Raw genomic sequence first — 17,651 nt, 5'->3', positions numbered from 1 at the left:
TGAAGGGATGTCATATTGAGGAGGGAGCTAACTTGTTTTCTGCTGCTCCAGAGACTAGGACCCAGAGCAATGGATGTAAGCTGCAGGAAAAGAGATTCCACCTCAACATTAGGAGGAACTTCCTGACAGTAAGGGCTGTTCGACAGTGGATCACACTCTTTCCTCAGAGTGTAGTGGAGTCTCCTTCTTTGGAGGTCATTAAACAGAGGCTGGATGGCCATCTGTCAGGGATGCTTTGACTGAGATTTCCTGCATGGCAGAGGGTTGGACTGGATGGCCCTTGTGGTCTCTTCCAACTCTACGATTCTATGATTATGATTATATGTATTAAGTCCTAAGACAGTAGTCCCATTCTGTTGTAGTCTTTATTAGTGTGATTTATTTCCCCTCTGTTTCTGCAAAGTGAAGAAAAGGAAAGTAATGCTCCATTCAATCTCTATGTATCTGAAATTATGGGTCAGCTCTTTTAAATTAGAAGATATTTCTGCTGGAAGCTGAAGGTAGGAATCATGAGACCCTCCAGATGTTGCTTGACTGCAATCCCCACTATTGCTCACTATTGCAATGCTCACTAAGGCTACTGCAAGTTGTGGTCCAACATCAGGAGGGCTGCATGATTTCTACGCCTGATATCAGCCTTGACATCTCTTAGTTAATAATTTGAATACTGGATGAGGGTGACTTCCACATCTTTTAAAAGACATGTAAATGCTTTGTCAGAAAGACAAAGCTACCCTCCCCCCAGGAAAAAAAAAACCCTAATCCTAAGCATTGTTGCCATTCAAGTGGTTTGATTTCCCATGCACCTGCTCACACCAACTGCAATAAGCATAAGCAAGGCAAATGCAGCTCCCAAATTATCCATTGCCTTCCATGCATTCACATCTACCACTAGCTGACAGTGGTTTAACAAAAATCACTCATCTCAGTAATAAAGGAACTGGAAGTAACATCTTCCAAAAAAGGGGGGGGGGATCCAATCCAGATATTACCAAGGTGGCAAGGTAACCACAACATGTCCATATTCCATGATTCAGAATCACGTTGCCTCAAGTAGTCTCTGGCTACACTGGGAGATGCTGATCACATTATTTTATTCCAAATAACTGTCCACAGCCATTTCAGTTTGGATGGAACATGTGGGAAGGAACAAAGTAATCCATACAATCCCACATAAGTCTTAGAAATGGATTCTGTATCCCTGAGCTATTATTTCACTACATGTTTTCATCTGTCTGAGGTGTTCAAACCTACCCCTGTAATAACTTAAGGCTTCTTTGAAGTTTGGTGTAAAATCTAGAGTGAATTCATCGCCTAATCTACATGGAACCCATTCACTTCCATTGATGTTTCCAAAGCAACGTGGGATTAGTCCATGAGAAAGTCATTTTCCAATGGTTGGCTTACAATTTTGGGTTCATCAATGAGGGCCAGTTTTAAGGAAGCTTCATTAGAGTCACAGTGGAAGGGAACAGAGCTCCATGGTAGAACACCTGCTTGGCATACAGAGGATCCCTGAACTGACCCACCACCATCTTGATCTCCCTTCTCCCAAAACAAGGGAGTGCTACTGTCAGTCAGAGAAGATAATAGTGGCCTTGCAAGACCAATGATCTGATTCAGTACTCGACAGCTTCCTGCGTTTCATGGCTACATCAAAGAGAGAAAGAGAGGATATGAAAGACTGCGGTAGAAGGGAGAAAAGTTAGTAGGTAAGTTAATGCACAGAGGGGAGAAGAGATCAGCAGGGTCACTGTACAAAAGCTATCTGCAAAACATGTAGAACTTATTTCAAAGGACTGGTAGAAAGCACTGTGCCCAGTTTGAAAGTAATTTGGCTGTTCTAGTAGCTGTAAGCTGTGACTGTTCATTCATAAGTGAGCACAGGAAGGAAGCCACAGGCCAGGTTGATGGCAAAGGCCCTCTCTTCTAGATTTTGGGGGAAGCCAGTTCATCATTGGTAGATGCATGAATTCAGGATCCTTAAATTGTTTACTGGAGAAAGCAAACTCTTATCCAGTGCTTGATACTCACCAGTTGTTTTCCCCTCCCCTTAATTTAAAAGAACTGTTTCTTAACTTTTTGGTCACTCTTTTTTCTGTGCAACTCAACATTTGGCATGATTGCAAAGAAGGTGCATGGAATTACATCAAACAGCTGCAAGTACTTGGTTTGGATGTCTGGCTATGTGGCTTTATTGCTGTATTGTGCAGAGGGTCTCTCGCAGTGGTCTTCCCCACCCACCCCACCCGCATCCCCCAAATGAAGCTTAGCAGGTTTCATTCCGAAACAAAAATAGAACAAGGAGCAACACGACACACCAATTCACATGCACTTCATACCTGGAAGCACCATAGGTTTGCGTTTGTGAGCTTTTGGTTTCAAGTGTTTTCAAAAAATAAAAGAGAAAAATATGGGGTAAGAAAAAAGAGGGAAATTAAAAGGAGAAAATAACATAAATAAATAAATAAAGGGAGGTGGGAAGAAAAGAAACAGAACGAAGACAATTAGCATATAAGCTAAGTGTATTCCATCAAGCAGATAAACTCTCAAAAGAGCTCAGTAGGCAGCTGGCCTCAGATTTGGTACAAAGGATATAAATATTTTAAATATATGATCTATTAATAATGACTCATTTTAGTTTTTGCCTTCAAAATCTCACCTCTGGGCAATGTGTAGTTATACTTCAGGGTCAACTCATTACTAATGATAGGCTTCAACAAAATAACAAAAGCACTATTCAGCAGGAATATTCCTGAACAGGTGATGAGATTTACAATACAGCAGAGTCAAGTAAGGAAAAAGGACTGCCCCCCTCCTCCTGCCTACAGTCTTCTCTCCCAAAAAAATATTATTAGCCAATGTAGACCACAGTATAATGATCAGTTTCTCCCATCCCATTCCTGTATTGTTCTTAGTAGGGAGCAGGAATGGGGAATGCTATAATTTATATTATACTATAATATAATATTGGGCCGGTACACACCATCATAAAGCTCCCGGCGATACTAGGGTTAGGGAGGGCACACCAACCGCATGCTCCCTAACCCTAGTACGTGTGGGGGGCGACATTGTTACATGTTACACGGCGCACGTAATGATGACGTCACACACATGCTGCATCCAAATGGCGCGCCGCATGCATCATGTCCACACTGCTCCAGGCCACTTCTGAAACAGAGCTCCTTTTGGCCACCCCTTTCTCCTCTTTAACACTTGGGTGCCATTGGTGCCTAAGGCTCAAGAGCACCCCTTTTCCAGGCCAAAGAGTAGCGGCATTTTGCCGCTTCTCATTGGTCTGGAAAAACGCCGCATTGGGGCCACAGGGCTGCCGGTGAGGCTCTCCTGGCCCTGATCCAACGTGAAAAGGGGCAGGTGCAGGCCTTTAGGGCAGTCTGTACCACACCATAATTTCATTCTGGTCCACTCTACCTGCCTTCTGCTTTAACTTGGAGAATTTTTAACATAATAAAATAATAATAAAATAAAACTTTTATTTCTATTCCGCTTTTTATTAAAAACAATCGAAGTGGCTTACAAGAGTTAAAATACATCCATATATACAAAATCCCCCCTTAAAAGACAATTAAACAGTATAGAATTTAAAATTACATAACAATTAAAACCAATAAAAGTGGAAGTCAAAATATAAAAGGGGGGGGGGGGGGGCCAATCACCACATGGCCAAGTAGTTTATTCTGGAAAGGCCTGCCGGAAGAGGTCCATCTTGATAGTTTTCTTGAAGCTAAGTTGGTGATTTGACGGATCTCGTCTGGCAGGCCGTTCCACAGGCTGGGAGCGGTTGCAGAAAAGGCCCTCTGGGAAGTTGCAGTCAGTCTAGTTTTTATAGGTTGCAATAAATTCTTCCCAGAGGACCTGAGAGTATGGGGCAGATTATATGGAAGCAGGCGATCCCTTAGATACGTTGGGCCCAAGCCATGTAGGGCTTTAAAGGTAATAACCAACACCTTGTACTGTGCCCAAAAACTAATAGGCAGCCAGTGGAGTGACTTTAATATTGGTGTTATATGGTCACTCCTAGATGTTCCAGTGATCAACCTGGCCGTCATATTCTGTACCCATTGAAGTTTTCGGACTAGGCACAAGGGTAGCCCCATGTAGAGAGCATTGCAAAAGTCAAGTCTTGAGGTTACCAGTGCATGTACTACAGTTTTGAGGTCATCCAATTCCAGGAAAGGGCGCAGCTGACGTATCAGCTGAAGCTGATAACAGGCGCTCTTGACCGTCGCATTCACCTGATTTCTCATCTGAAGCGACAGATCAAGAAGCACCCCCAGACTGCGAACACAGTCCTTTGAGGAGAGTGTGAACCCCTCTAGGACTGGAGGTTGCAGCCCAATACCTGGTTTAGGAGCCCCTACTGTAAGTAACTCCATTTTGTCTGGATTCAGCCAGAGTTTGTTTTACCTCATCCAGTCCATCACTGCCTTAAGAAACTGACTGAGGGGAGAAATGCCATCTGCCGTCGCCGCTGATGCCTTAGACATGGAGAAATATATTTGGGTGTCATCAGCGTACTGTTTTGGAGCCTGTGCTCCTATCATTTGCTGCAGTTAGCATTTTGGCCCTCAATTCCAGTTCACAGACTACTCATATGTTAAATGCATCAGTGCAAAAATGAAGCCTGATGTAACTGGGTCAACCTGTCACAATTCCTGCTCAGACACCTGCACTGATTAAGTGCCAAAAAGCAATGATCTTGTGATCACCATAAAATTTATTTAAAATGAACTCATTTATTTATACTCTGCCTTGAGCCTCTATTTTGGGAGACAGGCAGGATATAAATAAAACAAACAAATAAATAAGATTCCTGTCCGCATTGTGATTTAATCAGCCAGCATGCACATTGGTGCTCTAGAAAACCAAAATAAGAGACCTCCAGTCCACTGGCTATATGAGATCTGGGAGAATTCACTATCTAGCCTACTAGCTTTTCTTTTGTTCTTATCTCCACTCCAGGCAGTGTTTGGAGGTAAGGAATTCCCCAACTTTCCTCCCATAGTACAATAGGGCATGAAAATGTTTCTGCTAGAATCAAGGATGATCTAGCTAGCTACTGCAGCTGACATTATGAGCACCTCTGTATTTTAAAATTTACCAGTACACCACTGTTGCCAACATATGTTTGTCAATCCCAGAGACATTTTGTGAACATCTTGAAAATGTTGATAGACATATAAAGGTGAGTGTGAGCCTTCATGTGACTATTGATAATTAAGAAAATTTATCTGGGAATGCCAACTTGTCTATGCACACTTGGTTTTGGATATTTATGGCAACATGGGTTGGTAGAGTTGGGGAGGAATCACAACTCTTCCAGTTCAAGTTCCTAACATAAAGCAAGACCATCTACTCACACAGTTCAGAGTGCAGTTGTGCAAACTAATTTCACACTGTATGCTGAAACAGATCAAAACAAATCAAAATAAACCATGGTAGGTTTTCTCCAGAGCAAAGCCAAACAGCTTGCCATGTAAGATACAGCCACACCTTCCAAAATAATGATTCCAAATATAACAATCACTTAAGATCCTAAGAATAAGCAAAACACATTTATTTATAATGGTCATTATGACATACATTCTGATATACCAGTCCATTCTTCAATTCTCCCAAACCAACCCCCTTCTCCTCAGTCACCACCATCAGCGGAGATTTACACAGGATTTGCAAGATCAAGTTAGGTTATATTTCTAATATAAATTAATTGTCTACTGGTTGCAATATGCAAGCTTCTACCAAAGCATCATGGGAACTGTAGGGCTGAGAGTTTCCTCTTTCTTTATTCCTAGCCCACACACATACCCAGGGTGCATCTACCATGTAGAGATAATGCAATTTGACTCCACTTTAACTGCCATGGAAAATTCCAGAGTTTGCCATTTTGGGAGGCACCAGCACTCTTTGGCAGAGAAAGCTAAAGACTCTGCAAAACTACAAATCCCAGGATTCTATAGGATGGAGCTACAGCACTTAAAGTTTAGGAATGTAGCTCCCTCTGCCCCATGGGGCCATGAGGGCATTGCCTCTCCAAATAGGAATTCTGCCCTCCACATGAAATTTCCCCCCTGCCCTCAAATTTCTAGTATTGCGGAGAGTGAGACATTGAAAATCTTGCACATCTAGAATTCTTACCTTTAACTGGTAAGAATTGGCAACTTGACAACTTTGCATGCTCCTTTTCTTAAGACTGTTGTTGCTGCTGTGTGCCTTCAAGTCATTTCTGACTTACGGCTATTCTATGGTGAACCTATCATGGGGTTTTCTGAGACTGAAAGTGTGTGACTTGCCCACGATCATCCAGTGGGTTTTCATGGCCGAGTAGGAATCTAAATCCTGGCCTCAAGAGTTGCAGTCCAATGTTCAAACCAGTACAACACATTGGTTTTTTTTCTTAAGTTACCTAAACACTAGCCTAAAGGGTCAACTGAAGTTTATTTATTTGATTTATATCCCACTTTAATCTCTATGTAAGGCCACCAGGTTTTAAGTGACTGAAATGCAATAATTTGGAGAGTCAAGGAAAATTTAATAGTGGTGGGAGGGCAATGCCTTCTTTTTGCCCCCTTCCTTATAGTTACACCCCTGCCCTGACTATAGTTAACATCTTTAAGTATGCTAGTGGAGATTTTATGTGCCCATATGTGTATCCTTGTGTTTTACACAATTTATTTTCTTCATGTACTGCCTTAGCAACAGATTTCAAAAAAAGGAGTCTGTGATCCTAACCAACAATTTCTGTGTCAAAAAAGAAAAGAAAAGAAGTCTCTAAAATTTGTCAGTTCCCTTGCCTTGGCAGATGGGCATGGCATTGATCAATGTGGGTGTATACATGTGTGAGAGCCAGGAATCCTCTCAGACATACACACCCAGAGCATTGCTATTGTAAGCCATGTTCGCCCACCAGTTTTCAGCACCATTTGTACTAAATATGCAGAATGTACAAAGGTGAGGACAAGTGGATGTTATGCAGAAAGACGTCTAAATTATGCACATGTTATGCAAAAAGATGTCTAAGATGGGGTACAGACCGCCAGAAAGAGGTGGCCGGGAGCCACCTCTCTTTTCTGCATAGCCAATTCAGCACCATGCAGCGAGCACGCCTTCATTACGTGCGAGGGGCGATGAGCATCTAGAAGCCCCACCCCTCGCATGTGATGAGGGCATCCTTTTTGGCCCATCTGTACCGGGCCTAAGTCCTTTTTACGTGGCTTAACAGCTACTGCAGCAAAACAAGATATGAATTAATATTGTTCCCCCAAAAGTTTGCCAATTAGAATTTGACCACAAGAGGTTGAGCTTTTATTTAACACCCATATCAGCTTGCAAAGATATTTTTGATTTTTCTACATAGACTCTCATGCTAGCTTAAAGGCTAAGGTGTACTTTTATGCTTCTGTGGATAACAGAGCATTTCATCAGATGCACACATTTAGAGGCTACTCTGAATAAATTCAAGTCTCCAGGGCCAGATGAACAACTTCCAAGAGTAGTGAAACAGCTGGCAAATGTAATCTCAGAACCACTAGCAATAATCTTTGAGGATTCCTATATGCACTTAGAAAGGAATAGTGTTTTGACTAGAAGTCAACATGGCTTCTCAAAAACAAGTCATGCCAAAGTAATCTTATCTCTTTTTATGACAGGGTTACAAGATAGGTGAAGGGAATGCTATGTGTCATATCTTGATTTTTGTAAGGTCTTTAATGAAATCAAAGCTTGTTTTCTGCTGCTCCACAGAATAGGACACGGAACAATGGATGCAAGCTACAGGAAAAGAGATACCATTTAAACATTAGGAAGTACTTCCTGACAGTAAGGGCTGTTCAACAGTGGAACACACTCCCTCATAGTGTGGTAGAGTCTCCTTCTTTGGAGGCTGGTTTGCCATCTGCCAGGGGTGCTTCGTGTATTCCTGCATGGCAGGGGGTTGGACTGGATGACCCTTGTGGTCTCTTCCAACTCTATGATTCTATTAAAATCCTTCATGATAGCCTTGCAAACAGGCTAATAAAATGTGGGCTGGACTCTTAGGTGGATTTATAGTTGGTTGAAAAAACCAAACCCAAAGGGTGAACACCTATGGTTCCTCTTCATCCTGGAAAGAAGTGAGTAGTGGGGTCCTGTCCTCAGCCCAGAGCTATTCAACATCTTCATCAATGTCTTGGATGATGGAATAGGACAGGCTTATCAAATCTGCAGATAACACTACATTAGGAAAGGTCACTAATGGGCCAGAAGACAGGATCAGAATTAAGAATGACTTTAACAGATTAGAGAGCTAGGCCAAAACTAACAACATGAATTTCAACAGGGAGAAATGGTACTAAACCTAGGGAGAAAAAAAGTGAAATGTGCAGATATAAGATGGGTGACACCTGGCTTGACAACAATACATGCAGAAAGGACCTAGGAGTTTTAGTAAACCACAAGAGGAAAATGGGTCAACAATGTAATGAAGAAGCTTAAAAACCCATTGTGATTCTAGGCTGCACCAATAGGACTATAGTGGGTAGTAATAGTATCAAGGGAATACACTGGTACCCCGGGATACGAACGCGCCGCGATACGAAATTTCCGGGTTACGAAAAAAAAATTAATTAATTATTTCCGGGTTACGAAGGTTTACCCGGGTTGCGAAAAAACGCTGGCATTAGCGCCTATGGGGATTCGGCTAACGAAAGACTTCCGGGTTACGAAAATGGCGGCGGAACGAATTAATTTCGTAACCCGGGGGGACGAGTGTAACTGAAAGAAGTAATAACACTACAGTATTCCGCAACTGGAATATTGTGGTCAGTTCTGTACAGCAGAATTCAAGAAAAATATTGTCAAACTGGAATATGTCCTTCAGTCTTGAGGTGGAAGCAACAAGGAGTTTCATTTCAAACCTCAAATCTCACCTCCACATGGAAGAAAAGGGGAATCCCTTGCTTCACCGCAAAAAGCTAGTGATAAGTACAATAATCTGTCAGTCTTGCCATGACTCTTTTCAATTTTGCTCACAAACCTTGCAGAACATATTTCCATCTGATCACACCTATTTTCTCCCCTCTGATCCTCATATTCAAGAATACGTACATTCAGCTTCTCCTCATCTCCTTGGCTGGCAGGCCCCTGATAGAAATCAAATTAGATAGAACTAGTCACAAGGAGAATAGAGGATATCTCTCTGCACCAGTGGAACTGCAATATCCATGTCGGAAATTGAACACAGAAGATTACTGCTGCCTCCCTACCAAGAAGCCTGTAAATGAGATGAAACCTGGTTCTCTGCAATATATTATTAATATGCATAGGCACAGATTATTTTTCAAAGATGTAGACAGAACAAAACATAATTCTTGATGGGATTGTTTTTTTAATGAGCCTGCTTGTTAATAGGTGGTGTATGAATAAATGGCAGCACAAAGCTGTTACATCACTGGTCCCATATAGTTTTTATTGTTGTCATTGTTGTTGTGTGCCTTCAAGTTGTTTCCAGCTTATGGCAACCTTAAGGGGGAACTTGCCCAGGCCAAGTCACTCAGTGGGTTTACCTGGATGAACCAGAATTCAAATCCTGGGCTACAGAGTCCTAGTCCAAAGCTCAAACCAGTACATCATGCTGGCTTATATATTCATCTCTATCTATTCTTTATCTATTATCCATTACCATAGTTATTTATCATCAACATTTTACTATGGACTTTTTCACAGGGAGGAGGAAAGCATCATTAAATCGTGATTAAGTCATGCTAATAGTGTAATCAGGGGGAAGATTTTCACACCCCCATGCACTTCTCCCATTTGCATCCCGTTCAGATGTGTCATTGGGTAATAAAGGGAATTTCCATTTTTTACCCAATGACATGTCCATTACTGTTTACACATGGGACACGAATGGGAGAAGCTCACAGGGGTGTGATAATCTTCCCCCTGATTGTGCTATTAGCACAATTTAACCATGATTTAATGAAATTTGCCTTCCATGTGAAAAAGTCCTATACAGTGGTACCCCGGGATACGAATGCGCCGCCTTACGAAATTTCCGGGTTACGAAAAAAATCAATAGGAAAAAACTGTTCCGGGTTACGAAGGTTTTTTCGGGTTACGAAAAAAAATTTGGTGCTTTTCGGCGCTATTTCGCACGAAATCGCGGCTTTTCCCCATTAGCGCCTATGGCTTTTTCGGCTTACGAAGCATTTCGGGTTACGAACGCGGCGGCGGAACGAATTATTTTCGTAACCCGGGGTACCACTGTATCTGCATTCTAACCTTTCTTCAAGGTTTTAAATATAAGTTAGCTCAGGGGTTAGAACTGCAGCCTGTGCAATGAAAGCAACCACCCACCAGGGACGTAGCCAGGATTTTAGGAAGGGGGGGGTCCAGACTAAGTGCCACCATTATAATGGGGCTTGGGTGTGGCGGCGCAGCAGCACACACCATTCATTTTTCTATTGGAAGGAGAGGCTGTAGTGCTTGGCTTTTGTCTTAGTATACAGGAAAGGTGCCTCCTCTGTTCTCTCTCATTTTGTAGCAATAGAAGTAACCTGAGCACAAAGAGGAAAGGTGGGAGGAGAATATAAAAACTAGGACATTTTTAAGCAGCTGAAAAAGTGGGAGGACGGAAGATTGACTGGGACTGTCCCTGCAAACCTGGGACAGTTGAAGGGTATGGAACTAGCCCTGCCATACACACACTCACCATATTCTGACTAGGTTTATGCACATACAAGACTCAACGCAGAATAAGAAACATATTTTTGGCTTCTATATCGCATTTTCTGCCAGGGTGGGGACAAAAAAAAATGAGCTATTTTCATGTAGACTATTGCTATGGTGCTGTATACAAGGTTTGTATACAGTTTTTAATACATTTTAATATTTTAATGCATAATTGCTTTAAATGTTTAATTGTTTTTTAAAGTTTATATCTATCCTTTTTTAATGCTTCAGTTTTGTTTTTCATTTGTACTGTTTTAAATTTGCTGTTCACCGCCTTGGTGGGAGAAAGGTGGGATATAAGTGAATCATCATCATCATCATCTATAAGAATAATATACAAAAGCAGTTCACCAAACTGCATAGAAAACATGAATAACCATGAAAAATTCACTGTTGCAGAATTGCCTCAAATCATGTAAAAATCAAAAAATACAAAATTACTCCACAAAATTCTATTATAAAGCAGCTCATAAAAGGGGCTGCAGCAAGTATTGGGTCAAATGTTTGTACTCAATTAACTAAGCAAGTGGTGGAGGAGAGGAAGAGCTAGAATCTTGCCTTCCCCAGTTGTTGTTCCGTCCCTTTGAGGTGTTTCAGACTTATGGTAACCCTAAGGTGAACCTATCACAATGTTTCTTGGACTGAGAGCCTGTGATTAACCCAAGATCACCCACTAGGCTTCCTTGGCAGAGCAGAGAACTGAACCTCTACAACACATTGGCTCTCAGTACCTTTCCAGTAAGTTCAGGAAAAGCAAACTGCTGCAACCTCTCCTTGTTTATCTGCCCTTTCTTATTAATAACTTTTACCATCGTGACCACACTCTGATGGTGCCACATGCCACAAGAACCTTGGCTTTCATTTGTGAAATCTTGGAGGGTATTAAGTTTGAAGGACCTGAGTAGGGTAGTTGATAGCAGGGTGTCTTGGAGGTCAATCATGTATAACATTGCCATATGTGGAAGCTGATTTGATGGCAATTCATTAAAGTGCTCATTATAATCTCTGACATAACCTTTTTGCGTAATGTTGCAACTAAACATGGCCAGTTGATTAGTTTTATTCTCACTGAGCATCTCACAGTTTCCCATAAGCACTTTAAAAATTAAAGAGAGCCTACACACTGCTAGCCTGGAGTTGCACTGTGCATTGTGAAAACCATGGATGTGGAAACTGACATAGCCTGCTGTGTTTAGCACCCAGGGAAATACCCTCAGCCCCTGCCCCAGCCTCCGCTTGGCTTCTCTGAGCTCAGGATTGTCATGTCGTATCATCTGCCTGCAGGGAAATGACACAATCTGCTTCTCAACTAGCAAGATCTCTGGAAAGAAGCCTTGCTTCTGGGAAACCTCCCCTCATCAGGCATCACAGAGGGGATTCCCTACCATTTCTCTCTGCACTCTTTGTGCAAATGTATTCCACTGGCCCAGAAACTAGCACTCCAAAAGACCATTCAAACAATGACATTCTATTATTATCAGTGGAAATCAAGCCATGTTAATAAGGCTATTTTTCCTCCAGTAAATGAAGAACACGCTTAGGTGGTCAAAAATACCAAAAATGTTTTTTTTAAAAATCAGCATTTAACACAGGGTACGCAGCTTCTCAGGTGGCAGCTAAAAAGCCCATGCAATTCTAGGCAGCATCAACATTTGTATAGGTGTCTCGATCAAAAGAAGTAATAGTGCCATTTTATTCTGCCTTGGTCAAACCTTACCTGAAATACTGTGTCCAGTTCTGGGCACCACTGAGCATGTCCAGAGGAGGGCAACCAAAATGGTGAAAGGGCTGGAAGCTATGCCCTATAAAGGCTGGCTGAGGGAGCTGGGCATGTTTATCCTGGGGAAGAGAGAGACTCCATCTTCACCAGATTGGGGCTACAGTAACTGCATGCCATGGCCCTGATCTGGCCTTTTTGCAGCACAAAAAGGAGCCACAAAAAGTGGCTCCTCTTTGCACCCTGGAAAGGGTGACGGAGCTTCCAGAGCTGCAGTTTTACCTTGCTCCTTTGTCACTGCATCATTTAGAGTGCTGTGACGCCGCACACCGTGTGCAGCGTCATGAGGTCCTGGAGGTAGACGCCATGCCCCAACTCTGCCCCCAGGCCAGCCAGAGATGCCAGTCTGCACCCAACTTTTTCCAGGCAAAGCATTCTCTGAAGATGCCAGCCACAGATGCTGGCGAAACGTTAGGAAGAAACTTTTCTGGAACATGGCCACATAGCCTGAAAAGCCCACAAAAAACTATGGGTGCCGGCCAGGAAAGCCTTCGACTTTACATATCCACAGTAGGATTTGAGCTCAGCTGCCTAGGGATGTCCATGGATTCTGTTCACTTTGCTTGAATGTTAGCAAACAGAATTGTGATCATTAAAGTACAGAAAAGAAACCCTAACCCAAAGGCTTAAACCAGTTCACGAAAAACTTTATCATACCAGGCTCATAAGGCACCACAATCATGTTAGAGCCTGGTGGTGCAATGTCTAAATGCTGGTATTGTATCCATTCACAGCCACAAGGTTGTGAGTTTGATCTCAGGCAGGGCTCCAGGGTCCACCCAGCCTTGCATCCTTCTGTAAGTCACTAAAATGAGTACCCAGTTTGTTAGGGCAATTAGATTACACATTGTAAATCACATAGAGAGTGCTTAAGCAGTATATAATTATGATTAGCAGTGTATAAATGTACTTGCTATTGCAATATAGTGTAGAAAACACAAACTGCTCATGGTGCTACATCTGTCCCAGCCTCTGTCTTCTGCAAGAGAGTCTCTATAATGTAACCTCCCTGCTTTATGCCATTCCCAGTATGCCTTTCAGTCTGCATTTTTTATTAGTGCAATTCCCTATCATGGCAATCCATTAGGTTAAAAAAAATAAAGAAAATAAATTTTGAAAAGAAAGAAAAACAGGCTGCTTGGGACTGCTGGGGAGAGGGGGAGAGGAGCATAATCATGCCCACTCACACCACATGAATTCCTGAATGTCAGGACTGCTTTGGCAGGAATTTATCAAACATGAATCAAAGTAGAAAAGCAGCAGGGTTGGGGGTGGGCAATCACAGGCTTTGCCCATCGATAAGAAAGAGTACCCCAGCAATGGATAGACTACAGACCAACTACTGGACAGGCACAGTGTTGTGTGATAAGATACAGCCACAGACATTACTATCCTGCTCTAATTTCATTTTTGATCCATGTATGGTAAAGTACTTAGGGTCCAAATCTAAGTCCATTCAATAATCTAAGCTGTCTGCCTCTCCTGAAGCTTTACCTCTTGTTCTGAAGCAATAAAGGAAAATACCACTATCTCAGAGCAGTGATGGAAGATACAAGACACTGCTCTTTCCAGGCTCAGCCAGAAAGTCTTGGATATGCTGGAAATGCCAATAGAGGCCACTTTGCTCCAGCCTCCTCTTCCCCACATGGGAAAGAACAGTGGGAGAGTAAAACGATACTTATCAGAGGGAAAGGCAATATTCCCTGATATACCATCCAGTTCATGGATAGTTTGGGGTGGAGAATCCAACCCCTGTTTCTATTTGTGTTCTTCAGCATTGCAATAGGGTTGCTAGGTATAAAGCATCTTCATTACATAAGAGATGGAAAGCTTGTCCTCTTATGTAGACTTAACAAAATACAAAAAAAAAAAAAAAATCCTGTATTTTGGGGTGTGAGAAAGTTTAAAGGAAAAGATGCACTCTAAAATTAACCAAATCTGAGATTTTGGTTACTCTGAATTTTAGTCATAATTATCAAGCATTTTTTAAATGCGATTAAAACAGATTCAGGATTGTCAATGTGTGCCATAAAACGAAGGGGGGGAAAAGAAATCAAATCTTGATTTTCATAAAGAACATCATGTAATGTATGTTTGGAGATTATGAGGACTATGTTATCATAATATTGTTAAGTGAAATCAATACTTTTATTTGGTATTTAGGGAGAACACAATATTGTTAATACCCACTTACTGACAGTCGGCCCTGAGTAGTGATGTAAATTTATCTCTTTGTCCCTGAAGGGAGTTGGAGAATGTTATTATTATTCCTGCTTCTCCATGGAGGATAAGATATTTCAACTTTGTTGCCCCTCAAAGGCAAATGAAACTTTCCTGACAAATTCCCAAAGAATGAGGGCTATAAAACACACAGCTGGCTTTAACCCCTAACACTTCTTGCAATTAGTGGTGTGAGCCATAAAACCCCATTTTCAGTGTCTAACAAGTAAGGAAGGTCTATGTTTATCTTCAGAATGGAATTTCCTCCTCCCACCGTGCAGCCGAGAGGAATAATTCAATTTGCCTTGACGGAGACTTACATAATGAAAATTAACGACTGAAGTACTGTTCTTTTTATTACTTAAGCAAAACCAACTAACCGAAAAAAACAGGGGGTTGGACTGGATGGCCCTAGTGGTCTCTTCCAACTCTATGATTCTATGATTCTATGATTCTATGAACACATCCTGAACAATGAATTTGTTACTGAAGTGCCCACCCCATTGCTTCTTTTGCAAATGAAATGTCTGCCAATTCTCACACCTTGGTGGAACGGGTACCAAATTTCAAAGCTCATAAATACTTGATCTTTATAGCATTCATTACTTCCGCTGGTGAGATTGGTTTATTTAAGCTAAATTTCTGTTCATCTGTTATTTTTCTCAGGTTTGAGTTTCTAACATACTCTGTTATCTTATATAAATTTTCCTTCTTTTGATGGAAAAAGCCTGAAAGATCTTTTTTATTTTGTTTTGTCTTGTTGTAATCGAATTCCCTTCTTGTAACTTTGTTATCATCTTCCTTTCCCTCTTTTCCCTAAGTTTATATGCCAACCATCTATCGGGTTTATTAGCATATTGAAAGTCTTTCAATCTAAAAATTTTTAGTTTCCTTACTAAATCCTCTGTTTGGTACATGGACATTTGCTTTTGCAACAGTGTAACTTCCCTTTGAATCTTTGCATTATGTGGATCTTCCTTTTGTTCTTTTTCCTTTTCCTTTAGGTTTTCCATAATTGTCCGCATTTGTTTTTCCCTTTTTTTCTTGTATTCAAAATTCTGTTTCATAAAGAAACCCCTCATTACTGCCTTAGAGGCCTCCCAAATGATTATCTGGTCCACTCCTTCTTTCGTATTTTCTTGAAAGTACCACTTCAGTTCTTGCTTAGCTTTTTCTGATATTTTTGGGCTCTGTAATACTTTCTCATTCAGAGACCAAATAAAAGCTTTTTTACTGCTCTTAAATTTCATAGTAATGGGGTTATGGTTGGATAGTGCTTTCGGTAAAATGTCTATCTCCTTAGTTTGAAGACATATCGATTTGGATCCTAGAAAGAAGTCGATCCGAGAAAAGGAATTATGCCTACTGGGGGGAAAAGTGTAATCCCTGGAATCTCCGTAGAGGTGTCTCCATAAGTCAGTCAATTTAAGGTTATCAACCAATTTGAAAAAAGAGGAGGGCAATTTGCCCTGATTCCTTTTCTTCCTGTTAGTCCCTGATCTATCCAGTTCCGGATTTATAACAGCATTCCAATCCCCCATCATTATAATATCTGAATAGTCCAATTGTGTAACAGCCTTATATACCTGTTGGTAAAATTTGTCCTTATTTTCTTGAGTACCATAAATGCCTACTAGCAATATTTTCTTGTCCTGCACCTCAATTTCAACCCCAATATAATGTCCATTTGCAATATTCAACACTTCTTTAGCTTGAAAAGATTGATTAATGTACATTACTATTCCCTTTTTCTTTTTAATGGAAGATGATACAAATTCATTACCTAATTTTTTATTCTTCAAGAATTGGATATCCCTCTTTCTAATATGAGTTTCCTGCAGGCAAATTACATCTTTTTTCAATTTCCCTAAGTAGTGAAAAAAAATTCCTCTTTGTAGGTGAATTTAATCCTTTTATTTTCCAGGACAAAATATCCATCTTTTATCATTTTACTTCTTTCTCTCTTTTCTTGTTCTCTTATTTGTCCTTAAATTATTTTCTGTTTTTCCCCCCACCACAGCTTTGAGTTTGTCTTTTTCCCTTTCTGCTTAAGCTTCTTATCCAAACAGTCCATACTTACTTGTCCCGGAATCTCTTTCTCTTTATCCAATTTATTCTCTTGCTCTTCCTCCTCCTCATTTTCACTTAAAGTCAAGTCATTTGGAGAGTCCTCATCTTGTGTGACTTCTCCATTTTTTTCTTCTTCTAGGTCTTTATTTGTGTCCATAGACTCAATCTTTTTCCCATGTTTAGTCCAAAACTCTTTAGCTTTCTGAATTGTATTTAATTTATACCATTTTTGATTCCATTTCACTGAAATCCCTTCCAGTTTTTCCCATCTGTAGAGGATCTTGTTCTTATTGATACTAGATGTAATAAATTTGTAATTCCCTCGTTTCTGCAAGATTCTTTTGGGAATATCTTTAAAAAGTTTCAGTTCCTCCCCACCTACTATTAGCGGTTTCTCATAGCTAAGAAATAAGTTAGTCTCTTATTTTTTTTCCTAACGAATGATATCACCACATCTCTGGGTAGATCTCTACTTCGAGCAACTTGAGAGTTAACTCCTTAATAAACTCCTGGTGGGGAATTTCCATATAGTCCGCTAGGACTGGGGATAGATGTTCATAAAGATTTTCAAATTTCTTTTCTTTCAGCCCTCTAATCTTCAGAGAATTTTCCCTAAGTTTTAATTCTTCTACAGCTTTCAAATCCAATTGCATCTCTTGCTGTTGACTAATTGTAATTGTTTTCTCCTCCAGGTTTTGCGTCTTTACCTCTAAATTATCAATTCTTGCTATTACTTGATTTATTTATTTCACTACATCCTCCAGAGAGCTTTTGATTCCTTTAAGCTCTGCCTTCAGCTCTACCTTCTACCCTGCTGCATGGCAGCTTTTGCTGCCATGGTTCTCGTGTTCAT

At 40.9% G+C, this 17,651-nt stretch overlaps 1 protein-coding gene across 17 annotated transcripts in view; it reads right to left on the bottom strand.

Annotated features, from left to right (window-relative positions):
• Nucleotides 1-17,651, bottom strand: part of KCNQ2 (potassium voltage-gated channel subfamily Q member 2) — a 146,353-nt gene that overhangs the window by 45,894 nt on the left and 82,808 nt on the right. For 10 of the 17 annotated variants that reach the window (XR_006103561.1, XR_006103560.1, XR_006103559.1 and 7 more), the window contains one exon: nt 2,343-2,372. The exons of the other annotated variants lie outside the window; for them this stretch is intronic. Coding sequence is in view for 7 of the 10 variants with exons in the window: in XM_042463860.1 (XP_042319794.1) it covers nt 2,343-2,372 (30 nt within the window). In the remaining 3 variants the exon portion in view is untranslated. The remainder of the gene's footprint in view (nt 1-2,342; nt 2,373-17,651) is intronic. 17 annotated transcript variants of the gene reach the window in all.

Source organism: Sceloporus undulatus, chromosome 4 (assembly GCF_019175285.1).
Source record: "Sceloporus undulatus isolate JIND9_A2432 ecotype Alabama chromosome 4, SceUnd_v1.1, whole genome shotgun sequence".
NCBI classification, from domain to species: Eukaryota; Metazoa; Chordata; class Lepidosauria; order Squamata; family Phrynosomatidae; genus Sceloporus; species Sceloporus undulatus.
Note: the sequence above shows the minus strand (reverse complement) of the source record. Positions and strands in the feature narration are given on the sequence as shown.